A 17097-nucleotide genomic window follows, 5' to 3' on the forward strand; every position below is an offset into this window, starting at 1 on the left:
AATACGTTACATGGAAACATTTGTAGACGTTTTTCTTGCGTTCACAGCGCCAGATTTGCACCTGGTGGCCAAATTCGAAATAATTTTTTTCCATAGTAAATCGGTTCTGCATTAAAGCATTAGAATATTTATTAAGCTTCGCTGCCATATAACAGAGCCCAGACTGGACCGCCGTGAGTAGATGCCTTTTAATTATAACCAGACGGTACAATGATTTCCAACAAATAAGTAAAAATCACAACAGAAGTAACTTGGAGAAAAGTACTCCTGACAATCCACTATAATCAGTCCGGTCGTGTCCTCTGTGCGTCGTAAATTACTTAATGTTTGTTAGAAGGACGGCAGATAGTTTTATGAGAAGGAAAAGGATGGTGGTCATGGTTAAATGGCGTCGAGGTTTTGTTTATTGGACAGCTGCAGTGCACGGCGGTTGATAGACTGCCAGCTGAGACGCAGGTTGAGGTGGAGGTGTGGCTACATGTTGCTTGGTTGGTTGGCTGATTTGGGGGGGGGGGGGGGGGGGACCAAACAGCTAGGTCATCGGTCCCCTCGGATTGGGGAAGGATGGGAATGGAAGTCGGCCGTGCCCTTTCGAAGGAACCATCCCGGCCTGGAGCGATTTAGGGAAATCACGGAAAAGCTAAATCAGGATGGCCGGAATGGGGATTGAACCGTCGTGCTCCTGAATGCGAGTCCAGTGTATTAACCGCTGCGCCCCCTCTTTCGGTGTGGCCACATGTTCCTCATTCATTTTGACTGTGGCAAAGGGTCTTGGCCACGCAATCGCCATCCAGAAGGTTCAGCCCATGTCAATCTACACAAAAGATTTTTAATAAAGAAATTCGCCAAACGGCGGTGCAAATTCAGAAGTTCTTTTATTTTATTTTCGGTACGAGTTTCGGCAAACGAAAATATAATGAAAGAAATTTTCAGTTTGAACGACTGTTATTAACAATTTCAGCCAATGAATGAGTTAACAAAGGAATAACATTCGTTCCAAAGCTATCTGATGCTCATTACGTGAAGCTCCACGAACACAAAAGATCCATTGTGTAATGAGTGTAATCTTAAACTTCAACGTTCAAAATTTGTTACTACGGTATATTCGTACACAGTTCCGCTGGCTGCGATTCGCACTTTTTGTCATAGAACCTGGACAGGATGAGGAAGAGATTGAGTTGATAGCAGACAATGAAGAGGAGTACATAAACTTTGGTGAGCAACTTAGTAACTAAAGGATGAGATTTTTTACTGCCTTTAGAATCACTACATCGTCACTGAACCTTCTGCCAACCTTCACAGCGTGCAGCATGTGCGGACAGCGTGCAGTGTGTGCGGTCTGGCCTGTCGCTCGGCTGTGCTCGGTTCTTCTCGGAACTGCTCAGCGCAGCTCGACATTTCATTTGGTAGTGCGGTGCGACATCTTTGGTCAGCACAACTCCCCGAGTTCGGAAGAATCGTGGTGTCAGCGCTGATAACACTCCGCCATTTGTTCGTAGTGCGAAGGACGTTCACAGGTCCAGCGGCAGTTTGCACAAAAAGAAGCTGCGTAGCGATCTATAGTCACAATCCTTTAAGATAAATGGGAATGACTGAACATTCGGATGAGATTTCACAATTCGCATAAGCGACGGGTACTGCGTATTTGCAGAGAAACATCACAGTACCGTACAGAAAGAATTTAAGGATTTCGTTGACAACGGAAGAGCAAACGATTACAACAATCCACAGACAGGAATCATTTCTCTGGATATCAACAATCACTTTATACTAAATTTGCAGACATGGAGCACGTGAAGAAATTGATGCTAAGAATAGTGAAATTTCAGATGTTGCATCCATTATTCCATTTTCAGTTGCAGTAGTTTCCAATGGAAGTGAAGGAAGAGTATGGAGACTTGGCGTTTTACTGCAGAGTACGTTGGTCAGGTAAATAGGCATGCCTGGAACGACTTTTCGATTTAAAACTCACTATTGTTGAATTTGTGAAGGAAAAATGAGTGCAGGAACGAAAATTAGAACTTCCGGAATGGATTGCAGACTTCACATTTTAAGTGGACTTGACTGCACACTGCAGAAAAGACACTGCAAGGTAACTTCTTTCTGATTTGATGCGGATGTGTTTGAAAAGAAAATCACGTTGTAGAAGGGACACACTATGACAAAGAGAATCCAGTTCCATAAGTTCACTGGCGTTAAGGAGAACACAAGGTTTAAAGAATTCATTGTGACCTTGAAAGAATTACGATAGTTTTATGAAGGTTTTGAGAACACTGTAAATCCTACATCTCTTTCCAGCCTGTTTTCAAGACCGTTTGCATTTATGTTGGAAGCGCTCTTGTACATGTCAGATGTAACTGATTGACATAGAAGGTAATCCCAATTTTAAAGACAAATCTTTTTACATTAAAACTGTCCAGGATATCAACATTGCTTTCTTCAAGCAAAGTTTCCAAGTCTCAATAATGAGGTTGCAAAAGTGCTACAATATTTCGATCCACATATTTGTGTAAAAGACTTTTATCTATTATTCTCTGAAAATCACTGTGAAGTACACGGCAGAGAGTACTTAGCGTTGTAGCACATATTTAGGTTTCTTCCCGTTCCTATCGTGTCTAGAGAGCGGGAAAAATGACTGTCCAAATGCCTCGGTTCGTGCTGTAATTAGTCTAATCTCTTCTTCATAGTCCCTATGGGATCGACACGGGGGATAAAGAATATCTCCAGAGTCTTCAGCCGGCCGAAGTGGCCGTGCGGTTGTAGGCACTGCAGCCTCGAACCGCGAGGCCGCTACGGTCGCAGGTTCGAATCCTGCCTCGGGCATGGATGTGTGTGATGTCCTTAGGTTAGTTAGGTTTAACTAGTTCTAAGTTCTAGGGGACTAATGACCTCAGAAGTTGAGTCCCATAGTGCTCAGAGCCATTTGCACCATTTTGCGCCAAAGTCTTCACCTAATACTGGATCTCACAGCTTTGTAAGTAGGCTCTCGTGCGATAACTGGCGTTCGTCTTCAAGCGTCTATCAGTCCAGGTTTCTCAACATACCCTTGACACTCTCCTGTAAGTCAAACAAATCTGTGACCCTTCCAGCCGTCTTTCTTTAAAAGCGTTCAGAGTCGCCTGTTACTCTTATCCGTTATGGGCCGCACACAAGTCAGCAGTATTGTAAGTCAGGATGCATAAGTAATTTATAACCACTCGTCTTTTTAGAGTGACTGCACTTTTCTACTAACCTACCAGTCAACAAATCTGCCACCGGTGTTACCTCCAAGTATATGTGACGTTTCCAGTTCATATCTTGAATACAACTGTGACTCACTGATGTTGTAATCATAGGATACTAGTTTTCCGTGTTTTGTGAAGTGTACAATTTAACATTTCTGAACAATTAAGCAAATTGCCATCTTTGAACCACTTTGATACGTTATCAGGATCGGACAGTATATTTGGACAGCTTTTTCCGATAGTACTTCATTCACGATAACTGCATCATGTGCAGAACGACTGAAGTTACTATTAATATTGCTTGCCAGGTCATTAATATACAACATGAACAACACGAGTTCCTACACACTTCCCCGAGGTTACTTCTACATCTCCCGATGACTCTCCATCTAAGATAACATACTGCATCCTCCCTACCAATAAATCATTAGTCTAGTCACAAACTTTGTTTGAGACCGAATATAATCTTACTTTTGTTAATAATCGTCGTCGTGGTACCAAGTCAGATACTTTTAGAAATTCAAGAAGTGAGATAAGCGCAAGTTGGCTTACCAATCTTTGATGTTTTCAGAATTCATGCTGATCCACATGGAGGAGGTCATTCTGTTGGAGATATCTCATTACTGCGAACTTCACAGAACAAAAACAATAGTATCCTATGACCATAATATCAACAAGTCACAACTGGAATCGGCTAACTCCTACAAATACCTGGATGTAACACTATGTAGCAATATGAAATGGAATAATCACATATGCTGAGTCGTGGGTAAAGCGGATGGTAGACTTCGGATTATTCGTAGAATACTGGGAAAATGCAATTAATCTACAAAGGTCGTTGCTTAAAAATCACTCGTGCAATCCAATCTGGAATACTGCTCAAGTCTGCGCGACCCATGCCAAATAGGACTAAAGGGGATAATGAACGTGTACGGAGAGGGGCAGCACAAACAGTCACAGGTCTGTTTGACACATGGAAGAGTGTCACAGGTATGCTAAAGAAACTGAAGTGTGAGATTCTTAAAGATAGACGTACACTATCCCGAGAAAAAGAAGTCACGGAGTTTCAGAGAAGTAGCTGGAAGGTGTAGCAAAATAACGCAAATAAATTTTTTTCGTTTCACTGTGATTTACATCTCGCGACGTAGGTTTATTCTTATTCGTTTCTGCAGCGTCTATTTGTCACACTCAAAACAGCGTAAATCGTAGAGCCTTTATTTAGCACGTCTTCCCCTTGGAGCGCTAACAACGCTCCTTGTCGGTGTGGGACTGGCTCTGACTTTTTGACTTCCTCTGCAACTCCTTGAGTGGGGGATGAAACCTGCCAGAATGAGAAGCAGAAAGTGGTATTGGCTATATACGAGGTACAGGTTGAGAAATGATGTGCCCCTGGTATTACAGGTAGTTCTAAAATACTGCTGTTTGCTGATGACTCTAGCTTGGTAGTAAAGGATGTTGTGTGCAACATTGGCTCTCTTTCAAATAGTCCAGTTCGTGACATACGTTCATGGCTTGTAGAAAACAAACCAACGCTAGATCACAGCAAGACGCAGTTTTTAAAGTTTCTAACACCCATTCCAACAAAACCCGACGATTTAATTTCACAGAATGGGCATATGATTAGTGAAACTGGACAGTTCCAATTTCCAGGTGTTCAGATAGATAGTAAACTGTCGTAGAAAGCCCACATTTAGGGTCTTGTTCAAAGACTTAATGCTGCCATTTTTACGATTCGAACGTTATCTAAAGTAAGTGACCGTTCGGCACGAAAAGTAGTCTACTTTGATTATTTTAATTCGGTTATGTCGCATGGTATTATATTTCGGGCAAACTCTTTCCATTCTCAAAGGATATTTTTGGCTCAGAAACGGACAGTTCGGGCAATAACTGGTGTAAGTTCGGCAACCGCTTGTCGACCCTTGTTCACTAGTCCGGGTACTCTGACATCGGCCTCTCAATACAGACAGGGTGTTACAAAGAGGTGCGGCCAAACTTTCAGGAAACATTCCTCACACACAAAGAAAGAAAATATGTTATGTGGACATGTGTCCGGAAACGCTTACTTACCATGTTAGAGCTCATTTTATTACTTCTCTTCAAATCACATTAATCATGGAATGGAAACACACAGCAACAAAACGTACCAGCGTGACTTCAAACACTTTGTTACAGGAAATGTTCAAAATGTCCTCCGTTAGCGAGGATACATGCATCCACCCTCCGTCACATGTAATTCCTGATGCGCTGATGCAGCCCTGGAGAATGGCGTATTGTATCACAGCTATCCACAATACGAGCACGAAGAGTCTCTACATTTGGTGCCGGGGTTGCGTAGACAAGAGCTTTCAAATGCCCCCATAAATGAAAGTCAAGAGGGTTGAAGTCAGGAGAACGTGCAGCCCATGAAATTGGTCCGCCTCTACCAATCCATCGGCCACCGAATCTGTTGTTGAGAAGCGCACGAACACTTCGACTGAAATGTGCAGGAGCTCCATCGTGCATGAACCACATGTTGTGTCGTACTTGTAAAGGCACATGTTCTACCAGCACAGGTAGAGAGAGTATCCCGTATGAAATCATGATAACGTGCTCCATACTGACGAAACTAAAATGAGCTCTAACATGAAAATTAAGCGTTTCCGGACACATGTCTACATAACATCTTTTCTTTATTTGTGTGTAAGGAATGTTTCCTGAAAGTTTTTCCGTACCTTTTTGTAACACCCTGTATATTCTTTACTGTCGTTTCATCTTAACAATATCAACTTATTCCCAATATTTAGCAGCTTTCACTCAGTTAATACTAGGCAGAAATCCAGTCTACAAAATGTTCAAATGGGTGTGTAATCTTACGGGACTTAACTACTAAGGTCATCAGTCCCTAAGGTTACACACTACTTAACCTAAATTATCCTAAGGACAAATACACACACACACACACACACACACACACACACACACACACACACACATGCCCGAGGGAGGACTCGATCCTCCGCCGGGACCAGCCGCACAGTCCATGACTGCAGCGCCCCGACTGCTCGGCTAATCCCGCGCGGCTCCAATCTACATTTGAATCGCAAATCCTTGACTCTTGTGCAGAAATGTAGTTAATATACCGCTGCATCCTTTTCAGTAAGCTATCACAACAGTTAAAAAATCTAACTAATCCACGTGCTTTCAAATCAAAACTGAAGAGTTTCCTCATGGGTCACTTCTTCTATTCTGTCGAGAAATTCCTCACAAAATTGAGCTGATTCCTGTGTTACATTGCTGACTGCGTTATATAAATTTATAGCTTCTCTTTTTTTTGGATTCATAATAATTTAATTTATTTGTATTTACGTTCCATGACTATAGAAATTGGCTCTTCAATCTGGTCCTATGGAACTAGACGTATATATATATATTAAAATAAGTAAATACATGAATAGAAAGAGGACTCACCTGCGGGCCATGGCAGCCGGCTTGGAGAGTGGCGGCTGCTTGCCAGCGCCCGCCTCCAGGCTGTCCGCCTCTGCAACACAAAAACAGGGGGCGATGAGGGGTGAGCGGTGGCCGTGCAGTGCAGGCTGGGTGCTTGCTGTAGGCAGGGCAACTCACTGACAACTGCGGCGTGATAAACCCAACTCCAGTGCCGACAAGGTGTTACTGTAGACGACTGTTCCAGATATTCACTCACCGAAAGACACGTTTCTACAGATTGGAAAGTCAAACTAACATTCAAAAAAATTAAGTAGGAGTAATTCACTGTATTACAGACCCTTATCACCGAAGTCGATTTGTAGCAGGGTTTGGAACATATACTGTATTAGTAGTAAAGGAGTTTTGCTATTTGGAGAGCAAAATAACTGATGACGGTCGAAGTAGAGAGGATATAAAATGTAGACTGGCAAGAGCAAGAAAAGCGTTTCTGAAGAAGAGAAATTTGTTCGAGTATAGATTTAAGTGTCAGGTAGTCGTTTCTGAAAGTACTTGTATGGAGTGTAGCCATGTATGGAAGTGAAACATGGACGATAAATAGTTTAGACAAGAAGAGAATAGAAGCTTTCGAAGTGTGGTGCTACAGAAGAATGCTGAAGATTCGATGGGTAGATCACATAACTAATGGGGAGGTATTGAATAGGATTGGGGAGAAGAGAAGTTTGTGGCACAACTTGACAAAAAGAAGGGATCGGTTGGTAGGACATGTTCTGAGGCATCAAGGTATCAGCAATTTGGTACTGGAGGGCAGCATGGAGGGTAAAAATCGTAGAGGGAGACCAAGACATGAATACACTAAGCAGGTTCAGAAGGATGTAGGCTGCAGTCGGTACTGGGAGATGAAGAAGCTTGCACAGGATAGAGTAGCATGGAGAGCTGCATCAAACCAGTCTCAGGACTGAAGACCACAACAGCAACAACAACAACAACTGTATTCGCACATTATGGACTAGCCCGAAGAAAATGATTTATTAACTAACAGATAACACGGATTCAGAAAATATCGTTGTAGTGAAACACAGTTAGCTCTTAATTATCACGAGTCTAACGAGTGCTCTCGACAGTGCACGTCAAACTGATTCCATATTTTTATACACTGAAGAGCCAAAGAAACTGGTACACATGCATAATATCGTGTAGGGCCCCGATGAGCACGAAAAAGTGCCGCAATACGACGTGGAATGGACTCGACTGAAGACTGAGATAGTGCTGGAGGGAACTTAGATCATGAATCCTGCAGGGCTGTCCGTAAATCCGTAAGAGTACGAAGGGGTGGAGATGTCTTCTGGGCAGCACGGTGCTAGGCATCCGAGATATGCTCAATAATGTTCATATCTGGGATGTTTGGTGGCCAGTGGAAGTGTTTAAACTCAGAAGAGAGTTCCTGAAGCCACTCTGTATCAATTCTGGACGTGTGGGGTGTCGCATTGTCCTGCTAGAATTGCCCAAGCCAGTCGGAATGCACAATGAACATGAAGGGATGCAGTTGATCAGAGTCGTATCCAGACGTATCAGGAGTCCCATATCACTCCAACTGTACACCTCCCACCCCCATTACAGAGCCTCCACCAGCTAGAACAAACCTCTGCTGACATGCAGGATCAATGGATTAACGAGCTTGTCTCCCTACCCGTACATGTCCATCCGATGGATACAACTTGAAACGAGGCTCGTCCGACCAGGCAACATGTTTCCAGTTATTTACAGTCCAATGTCGGTGTTATCTGGGGCAGGCGAGGCGTAAGGGTTTGTGTCGTTCAGTCTTCAAGGGTACATGAGTGAACCTTCGGCTCCGAAAGCCCATTTCGATGATGTTTCGTCGAATGCTTCACACGCTGACACTTGTTGATGGCCCAACATTGAAATCTCCAGCAAATTGCTGCTGAGAATTCTCTTCTGACACGGTGAACGATTCTCTTTAGTCGTCGTTGGTCCCGTTCTTGCAGGATGTTTTCCCGGCCGCAGTGATGTCGGATATATGATGTTTTACCGGATTCCTGCAATCCATGGTACATTCGTAAAATGGTCGTACGGAAAAATCCCCACTTCATCGCCACCTCGACACCTCTCACAACTGCAGCAGACCCGTGTTGTCTTATATAGGCGTTGCCGACCGCAGCGCCGTAATCTGCCTGTTTACTTATCTATGTATTTGAATACGCATGCCTATACCAGTTTCTTTAGCGCTTCAGTGTATTTCCAGAAGACTTTTGACACGGTTCCTCATAAGCGACATCTAATCAAATTGGTTGGCTATGAAGTATTGTCTCAGCTGTCCAACTGGATTCGTGAATTCCTGTAAGAAAGATCACAGCTCTTAATAACTGATGTAAAGTCATCAAGTAAAACAGAAGTAATATCTGGCAGCCTGCCCGGTTAGCCGTGCGGTCTAACGCACTGCTTTCCGGGCGGGAAGCAGTGATCCGCCCGGCGGATTAGTGTCGAGGTCCGGTGACCTGGCCAGCCTGTGGATGTTTTTTAGGCGGTTTTCCATCTGCCTCGGCGAATGCGGGCTGGTTCTCCTTATTCCGCCTCAGTTACACTGTGTATGTGATTGCTGCGTGAACACTGTTTCCACGTACACCCACACCATCGTTACTCTACCACTCAAATATTTGGGGTTAAACTCATCTGGTATGAGACGTTCCCGGGTGGGGTCCACTGCGGGCCGAACCGCACAATAACCCTGAGATCGGTGTGGGGCGTCGGTGAGGTGGGTGGCTTGCTGTGGCCTGTTGTGGGGTTGTGAACCACCGAGGGCTACGGCGGGACGAAGCGTCTCCGTCGTTTCTAGGTCCCCGGTTCAATACAATACAATATCTGGCATTTCCCAAGGAAGTTTTATAGTCTCTCTGCTGTCTTTGGTCTACATAAATGGTTTAGGACCCAATCTGAGCAGCCCTCATATTGTTTGCAGATGATGCTGTCATTTAACGTCTTGTAAAGTCTTCAGACGATCAAAAGCAATTCCATATTATTTAGGCAAGATGGAACTAATTCTAAAACTGTAAAGAAAAGGTTAGAAGTCATCCACGTGAGTACTAAAAGGATTACGCTGAATTTCGGTTATACGATAAACAACACAAATCTAAAGGCCGTTAACTCGACGAAATACTTAGGGATTACATTTAGGAATAACCTATACTGAAACGATCACATAGATAATTTTGTGGGAAAAGCGAATCAAAGACTGCGATGTATTGGCGGTACGCTTAGAAAATGCAACAGGTCTACTGAGGAGACTGCCTAAATTGCGCTTGTCTGTCTTGTTCTAGAGTAATCCTGCACGGTATAGGATCCACACCAGATGGAATTGACGGAGGACATGGATAAATTACAATAAGGGCAGCTCACTTCGTACTATTGCGAAATATCAGAGCGTGCCACATATATGATATGCGGATTTGGGTGGCAATCATTAAAACAAAGGTGTTTTTCGTTGCGGCAGGACCTTCTCGAAAATTTATATCGACAATTTTCTTCTACGAAAGCGAAGGTATTCTTTTAGCACCCACCAACATAGGAATAAATGATCGTCAAAATAAAGTAAGAGAAATAAGAGCTCACATAGAAAGATGTAAGTGTTCGTTTTTCCCGCGTGTCTTCGATAATGCAACGGTGTAGAGCCAAAAAATGGTTCAAATGGCTCGAGCACTATGCGACTTAACTTCTGAGGTCATCAGTCTTCTAGAACTTAGAACTAGTTAAACCTAACTAACCTAAGGACATCACACACATCCATGCCCGAGGCAGTATTCGAACCTGCGACCGTAGCGGTCGCTCGGTTCCAGACTGTACCGCCTAGAACTGCACGGCCACTCCGGCCGGCGGTATAGAGCCATCTCGCGGAAATTAGGTGTGAATTTCGGAGTAATGAGAAACAATAACAACCTATAAAATAGTGACAAAAGAGATTAAAACACTATAAATGCACGTTTCTGTTAAGTTTCGCAGCTATTTTGAATTCTGAACCGACATTGTACCCAGAAATCAGCAAAATTACCCGTGGAAACAACCAAAATCCCAAGACACACTGAAGGATAGCGACATCCACATGTAAATATTGCGGCAGTATCGCTTACGCAAGGTATAAAAAGGTAGTTGCATTGGCGGAGCTGTCGTTTGCACTCAGGTGATTCATTTGAGAGGTTTAGTAGAATCACAGACAACCATTGCCATAAATTCGTGAGAACTCTGTTATCAATAAAAGCCTGCATTCAGATGCCTAGGTGGAGGGGGGGAGGGGAGCGCCAACTCTCGCTTCTCCCTCCCCCACCCCTCTTGGTGAACGCTCGTGGTGGCGAATAAAACTAAAGATCTTCATGTGTGTAGTCTGTGCAAATGCTGATTTTCTATTTTTTCTTAAATATTTGAAGAAAATGGGCCTTTTTTATTTAATATTCGAATGCAAAGTAAATAGAAGAATGTTTCGAGTGAACGATTTTTTAATATTTAGGACAGCTTCGCGAAATTGGTGCATATGTCAAAGATTAATTTTGTTACTGCCTGTTGCCGGGGCTAGAAAGGCAATCGGTGAGTGGGAGAGAATGTGAATAAGAGCATTCTAACAGTACGCTCTTGTCTCACCAGGTGGGAGTGTTAAAAAACGTGATAAACGTGGTGTCCTGTGTTCTGCACGAAGCGTAAGTCACCCAGACAGTTACCCAGCCTACATTCATGGAATATCTGAGAATGAGACCACTTGCGACTTCCAACGGACTTTACATATACACACCTGGAAATTGAAATAAGAACACCGTGAATTCATTGTCCCAGGAAGGGGAAACTTTATTGACACATTCCTGGGGTCAGATACATCACATGATCACACTGACAGAACCACAGGCACATAGACACAGGCAACAGAGCATGCACAATGTCAGCACTAGTACAGTGTATATCCACCTTTCGCAGCAATGCAGGCTGCTATTCTCTCATGGAGACGATCGTAGAGATGCTGGATGTAGTCCTGTGGAACGGCTTGCCATGCCATTTCTACCTGGCGCCTCAGTTGGACCAGCGTTCGTGCTGGACGTGCAGACCGCGTGAGACGACGCTTCATCCAGTCCTAAACATGCTCAATGGCGGACCGATCCGGAGATCTTGCTGGCCAGGGTAGTTGACTTACACCTTCTAGAGCACGTTGGGTGGCACGGGATACATGCGGACGTGCATTGTCCTGTTGGAACAGCAAGTTCCCTTGCCGGTCTAGGAATGGTAGAACGATGGGTTTCATGACGGTTTGGATGTACCGTGCACTATTCAGTGTCCCCTGACGATCACCAGAGGTGTACGGCCAATGTAGGAGATCGCTCCCCACACCATGATGCCGGGTGTTGGTCCTGTGTGCCTCGGTCGTATGCAGTCCTGATTGTGGTGCTCACCTGCACGGCGCCAAACACGCATACGACCATCATTGGCACCAAGGCAGAAGCGACTCTCATCGCTGAAGACGACACGTCTCCATTCGTCCCTCCATTCACGCCTGTCGCGACACCACTGGAGGCGGGCTGCACGATGTTGGGGCGTGAGCGGGAGACGGCCTAACGGTGTGCGGGACCGTAGCCCAGCTTCATGGAGACTGTTGCGAATGGTCCTCGCCGATACCCCAGGACAACAGTGTCCCTAATTTGCTGGGAAGTGGCGGTGCGGTCCCCTACGGCACTGCGTAGGATCCTACGGTCTTGGCGTGCATCCGTACGTCGCTGCGGTCCGGTCCCAGGTCGACGGGCACGTGCACCTTCCGCCGACCTATGGCGATAACATCGATGTACTGTGGAGACCTCACGCCCCACGTGTTGAGCAATTCGGCAGTACGTCCACCCGGCTTCCCGCATGCCCACTATACGCCCTCGCTCAAAGTCCGTCAACTGCACATACGGTTCACGTCCACGCTGTCGCGGCATGCTACCAGTGTTAAAGACTGCGATGGAGCTCCGTATGCCACGGCAAACTGGCTGACACTGACGGCGGCGGTGCACAAATGCTGCGCAGCTAGCGCCATTCGACGGCCAACATCGCGGTTCCTGGTGTGTCCGCTGTGCCGTGCGTGTGATCATTGCTTGTACAGCCGTCTCGCAGTGTCCGGAGCAAGTATGGTGGGTCTGACACACCGGTGTCAATGTGTTCTTTTTTCCATTTCCAGGAGTGTAATTTCAAACCGTTACGAAACGTCTTCTCGCTGACAGCCTCCACAAAATAATGAAAGAAAAAAAAGCTGCAATAACCGGTTATTTTCTATTAACCTTTAGCATGGTTTCAAAGGATTTAAATCAGTCAGTAAAGCTATCTCCACATGAAATGTGTTGACAACGTTCTGTACTTCATTTTCGTATTAGTGTCATAAGGTTCTGACATGGGCCAGTATGACCTAAGTCGTTTTTGCGCCCTCAAACAATACAATCGGTCTGTACATCGATCAGTAAAAGTTAAAGACCCTAGGATCAAGGGCTTGTCACATCAGTAAAAGCAATGTCTTTAAATAACAGACCATGTTAATAGCTACATGCCGGCATGACTTATTAATTTATTACTTCTTCTCTCCCAACTCTATGCACAACACATTTTGCAAACAGTATCCACATCCACCTTGAGTGAACCTGCCAAATTATATCGTTGTAGCCGGCCTCCGTGGCCGAGCGGTTCTAGGCGCTTGAGTCCGGAACCGCGAGCCTACGACAGTCGCAGGTTCGAATCCTGCCTGGGGCGTGGATGTGTGTGATGTCCTTAGGTTAGTTAGGTTTAAGTAGTTCTAAGTTCTAGGGGACTGATGACCTCAGAAGTTTAGTCCCATAGTGCTCGAGACATTTGAACCATTTATATCATTGTACGAGGCATACTTCGGGATATATAACGTTTTTTGCAAACAGTATCCACATCCATCGCTGAATGAACCTGCCAAATTATATCGTTGTACGAGACATTTATCGGTAGCTATGACGTTTTGTACGTGGGAGTTCGATCATTTAAAAACCAGCGGTGAAGGTGTGTACTGGTTGAACGCTTGTCTACACTTCTCAAGCAGTGGTATACCGGTTCATCTCGTTCTGAGCCACCTGCATGAGCCTCTGGCTGAAGATGACGACTAATTTATCCGATACGGTATTAAAGTGCCTATGTTTGTAAAAAGAACGATGAATGTTCCTTCGGACATATATTCATGTCTGAAGGAACACGCACTGCGACGACTACAGCCGTTATGAAATACAGGAAATGTATTCACATTTGCGGATACGGGCAACCTAGAACTGCACAAGGGAATATGGACAGTGACAGTTAATGCCGGTCTGGGACTTGAGCCCGAATTCAGCGCTTGTCGCGGGCGGTCGCATTGACAGTTTCGGCTATCCGTGCACAATTTACTGCCAGACTAGCATATGTCGTCGACCATGGATCATTAACCAACAGTCGTACACTTACTGTAATTCGCGTACAGGGGAGGCATTTAATTGAAAGTCTCTATCGTGGTATCGGCGCAGCGCGGTATTAGCCGAGCGGTTTGAGGCGCTGCTGTCATGGATTGTGCGGCTGGTCACGGCGGAGGTTCGAGTCCTCCTTCGGGCGTGGGTGTGTGTGTTTGTCCTTTAGGTTAGGTACTGTGTAAGCTTAGGGGCTGATGATCTTAGCAGTTAAGTCCCATAAGATTTCACATACATTATTAGTGGTATCGGCGGATAAATACGATAGTGAAGTGCACGCATTTGTGAGAAGTACCATGCAATGTTCCCTCAGACTACAAGCACTGAAATACCGTTTTTATCCGTCGAGACGAGGCTACAGACTGTCGATTAAATGACCCTCTGCACGGGATTTACAGTAAATGTACGAATGCAGGTTAATGACCCCTGGGTGACGGCGTATGCAAGTTTGGGTCTGGCCGTGAATCGTCCACGAATGGCAGAAACTATTAAGGTGAGCGATCGCGACATGCGAGAAATTCAGGTTCGAGCCTCAGTCTGGCAGAAATTTTCAGTGTCGCCATTCCATTCTACAGGGCGTCACAAAAAGGTACGGCCAAACTTTCAGGAAGCATTGTGCACACACAAAGAAAGAAAATACGTTATGTTGACATGTGTCCGGAAGCGCTTACTTTCCATATTAGAGCTCATTTTATTACTTCTCTTCAAATCATATTAATCATCGAATGGAAACACCCAGCAACAAAACGTACCAGCGTGACTTCAAACACTTTGTTACAGGAAATGTTCAAAATGTCCTCCGTTAGCGAGGATACATGCATCCACCCTCCGTCGCATGGAATTCCTGATGCGCTGATGCAGCCCTGGAGAATGGCGTATTGTATCACAGCCGTCCACAATACCAGCACGAAGAGTCCCTACATTTGGTACCGTGGTTGCGTAGACAAGAGCTTTCAAATGCCCCCATAAATGAAAGTCAAGAGGGTTGAAGTCAGGAGAGCGTCGAGGCCACGGAATTGGTCCGCCTCTACCAATCCATCGGTCACCGAATCTGTTGTTGACAAGCGTGCGAACACTTCGAGTGAAATGTGCAGGAGTTCCGTCGTGCATTAACCACATGTTGTGGCGTACTTGCAAAGGCACATGTTCTAGCAGCACAGGTAGAGTATCCCGTATGAAATCACGATAACATGCTCAATTGAGCGTAGGTGGAAGAACGTGGGGCCCAATCAAGACATCACCAACAATGCCTACCCAAACTGTCACAAAAATCTGTGTTGATGACGTGATTGCACAATTGCGTGCGGATTCTCGTCAGCCCACACATGTTGATTGTGAAAATTTACAATTTGATCACGTTGGAATGAAGCGTCATCCGTAAAGAGAACATCTGCACTGAAATGAGGATTGGCACATTGTTGGATGAACCATTCGCAGAAATGTACCCGTGGAGGCCAATCAGCTGCCGATAGTGCCTGCACACGCTCTACATGGTACGGAAACAACTGGTTCTTCCGTAGCACTCTCCATACAGTGGCGTGGTCAACGTTACCTTGTACAGCAGCAACTTCTCTGACACTGACATTAGGGTTATCGTCAAGAGCACGAAGAATTGCCTCGTGCATTGCAGGTGTTCTCGTCGGTCTACGTCTTCCCCAGTCGCGAGTCATAGGCTGGAATGTTCCGTGCTCCCTGAGACGTCAATCAATTGCTTCGAACGTCTTCCTGTCGGGACACCTTCGTTCTGGAAATCTGTCTCGATACTAACGTACCGCGCCCGTGCTAATCCAGACATCAAATGGGCATCTGCCAACTCCGCATTTGTAAACATTGCACTGACTGCAAAACCACGTTCGTGCTGAACTCTAACCTGTTGATGCTACGTACTGATGTGCTTGATGCTAGTACTGTAGAGCAATGAGTCGCATGTCAACACAAGCACCGAAGTCAACATTACCTTCCTTCAATTGGGCCAACTGGCGCTGAATCGAGGAAGTACAGTACATACTGACGAAACTAAAATGAGCTCTAACATGGAAATTAAGCGTTTCCGGACACATGTCCACATAACATCTTTTCTTTATTTGTGTGTGAGGAATGTTTCCTGAAAGTTTGGCCGTACCTTTTTGGACGGTGTTGGTATTCGCATCTGCGAATACATTTCCTGACTTACGAATCGGCTGTGCGTATGTTGGCGAGCAGGGCAGTTCCCTTACCGTCCGGCAGAGGCGTGCTGGAGGGCTCCCTCGCTGGAGCCGGGGCCTGCGCCGCTGCGTGCTGCTGGTCGCCGCTGGCCATGTCTGGAAGGAGCCGGTGTGGGGCGGCTGCGCCGTCAGAGAGGCACTGCGCTGGCCCAGCCTAGCAGGCGGGGCGCACAGCCAGGGGGAAAACCGGCGGCGAAAGGCGCGTCGAAGCGGCTCTGCACGCCCCGCACCTCTGCGCCCGCTCGCTCCGGCAGCGCCGCGAGATTACTGCCTAGCGTACGTCTGCGCTCTGTACCTCTCTAATGTCCCGGTCGGCCACCTTCCGCTTCCTGCCGTTCTTGCTCTTACAGCCCGGAAAATCGATGCTCCGGGACCACAGAACTGCTTCCGCGTTTGACGTACGGCGTCTTAGCAACAGTTACCCCGCGTTTGCTTTGGAGCTACAAGTAAATCGAAAACTAATCTCTGACTAAGAGTGATGCACACAGAAGGCGAAGAGGGATCAGAACTTCACAGGTTGAGAGGGAGCGTGATGTTATTCCGATGATTACAAAATCGAGTCAAATTCTACGTCTACATCTACACCATACTCCGCAAGCCAGCTAATGGTGGCCCTCTTTGTACAACTAACCAAGCTCTCCAACCCTTCTCCATACGCGAATAGAGTGTGGGAAGAATGATTGTCGGTAAGCCACTGTACTGGCTCTAATTTCTCTCATTTTCTCCTCATGGCCACTAAGAGAGACGTGTGTAGATGGGGATTAATAT

The 17097-nt window shown here is 45.7% G+C and overlaps 1 protein-coding gene across 1 annotated transcript in view; it reads right to left on the bottom strand.

The window, feature by feature from the left end:
- Window positions 1-16468, bottom strand: part of LOC126282450 (uncharacterized) — a 162907-nt gene extending 146439 nt beyond the window's left edge. The window contains exons 1-2 of the mRNA XM_049982106.1: window positions 16342-16468; window positions 6672-6741 (exon numbers count right to left, since the gene is read on the bottom strand). Coding sequence (XP_049838063.1) covers window positions 6672-6741; window positions 16342-16423 — 152 coding nt within the window. The 5' untranslated portion in view covers window positions 16424-16468. The remainder of the gene's footprint in view (window positions 1-6671; window positions 6742-16341) is intronic.
- Between the last annotated feature and the right edge of the window lie 629 nt (window positions 16469-17097).

The sequence above is a fragment of the Schistocerca gregaria genome, chromosome 7 (assembly GCF_023897955.1).
Source record: "Schistocerca gregaria isolate iqSchGreg1 chromosome 7, iqSchGreg1.2, whole genome shotgun sequence".
Taxonomy (NCBI): domain Eukaryota; kingdom Metazoa; phylum Arthropoda; class Insecta; order Orthoptera; family Acrididae; genus Schistocerca; species Schistocerca gregaria.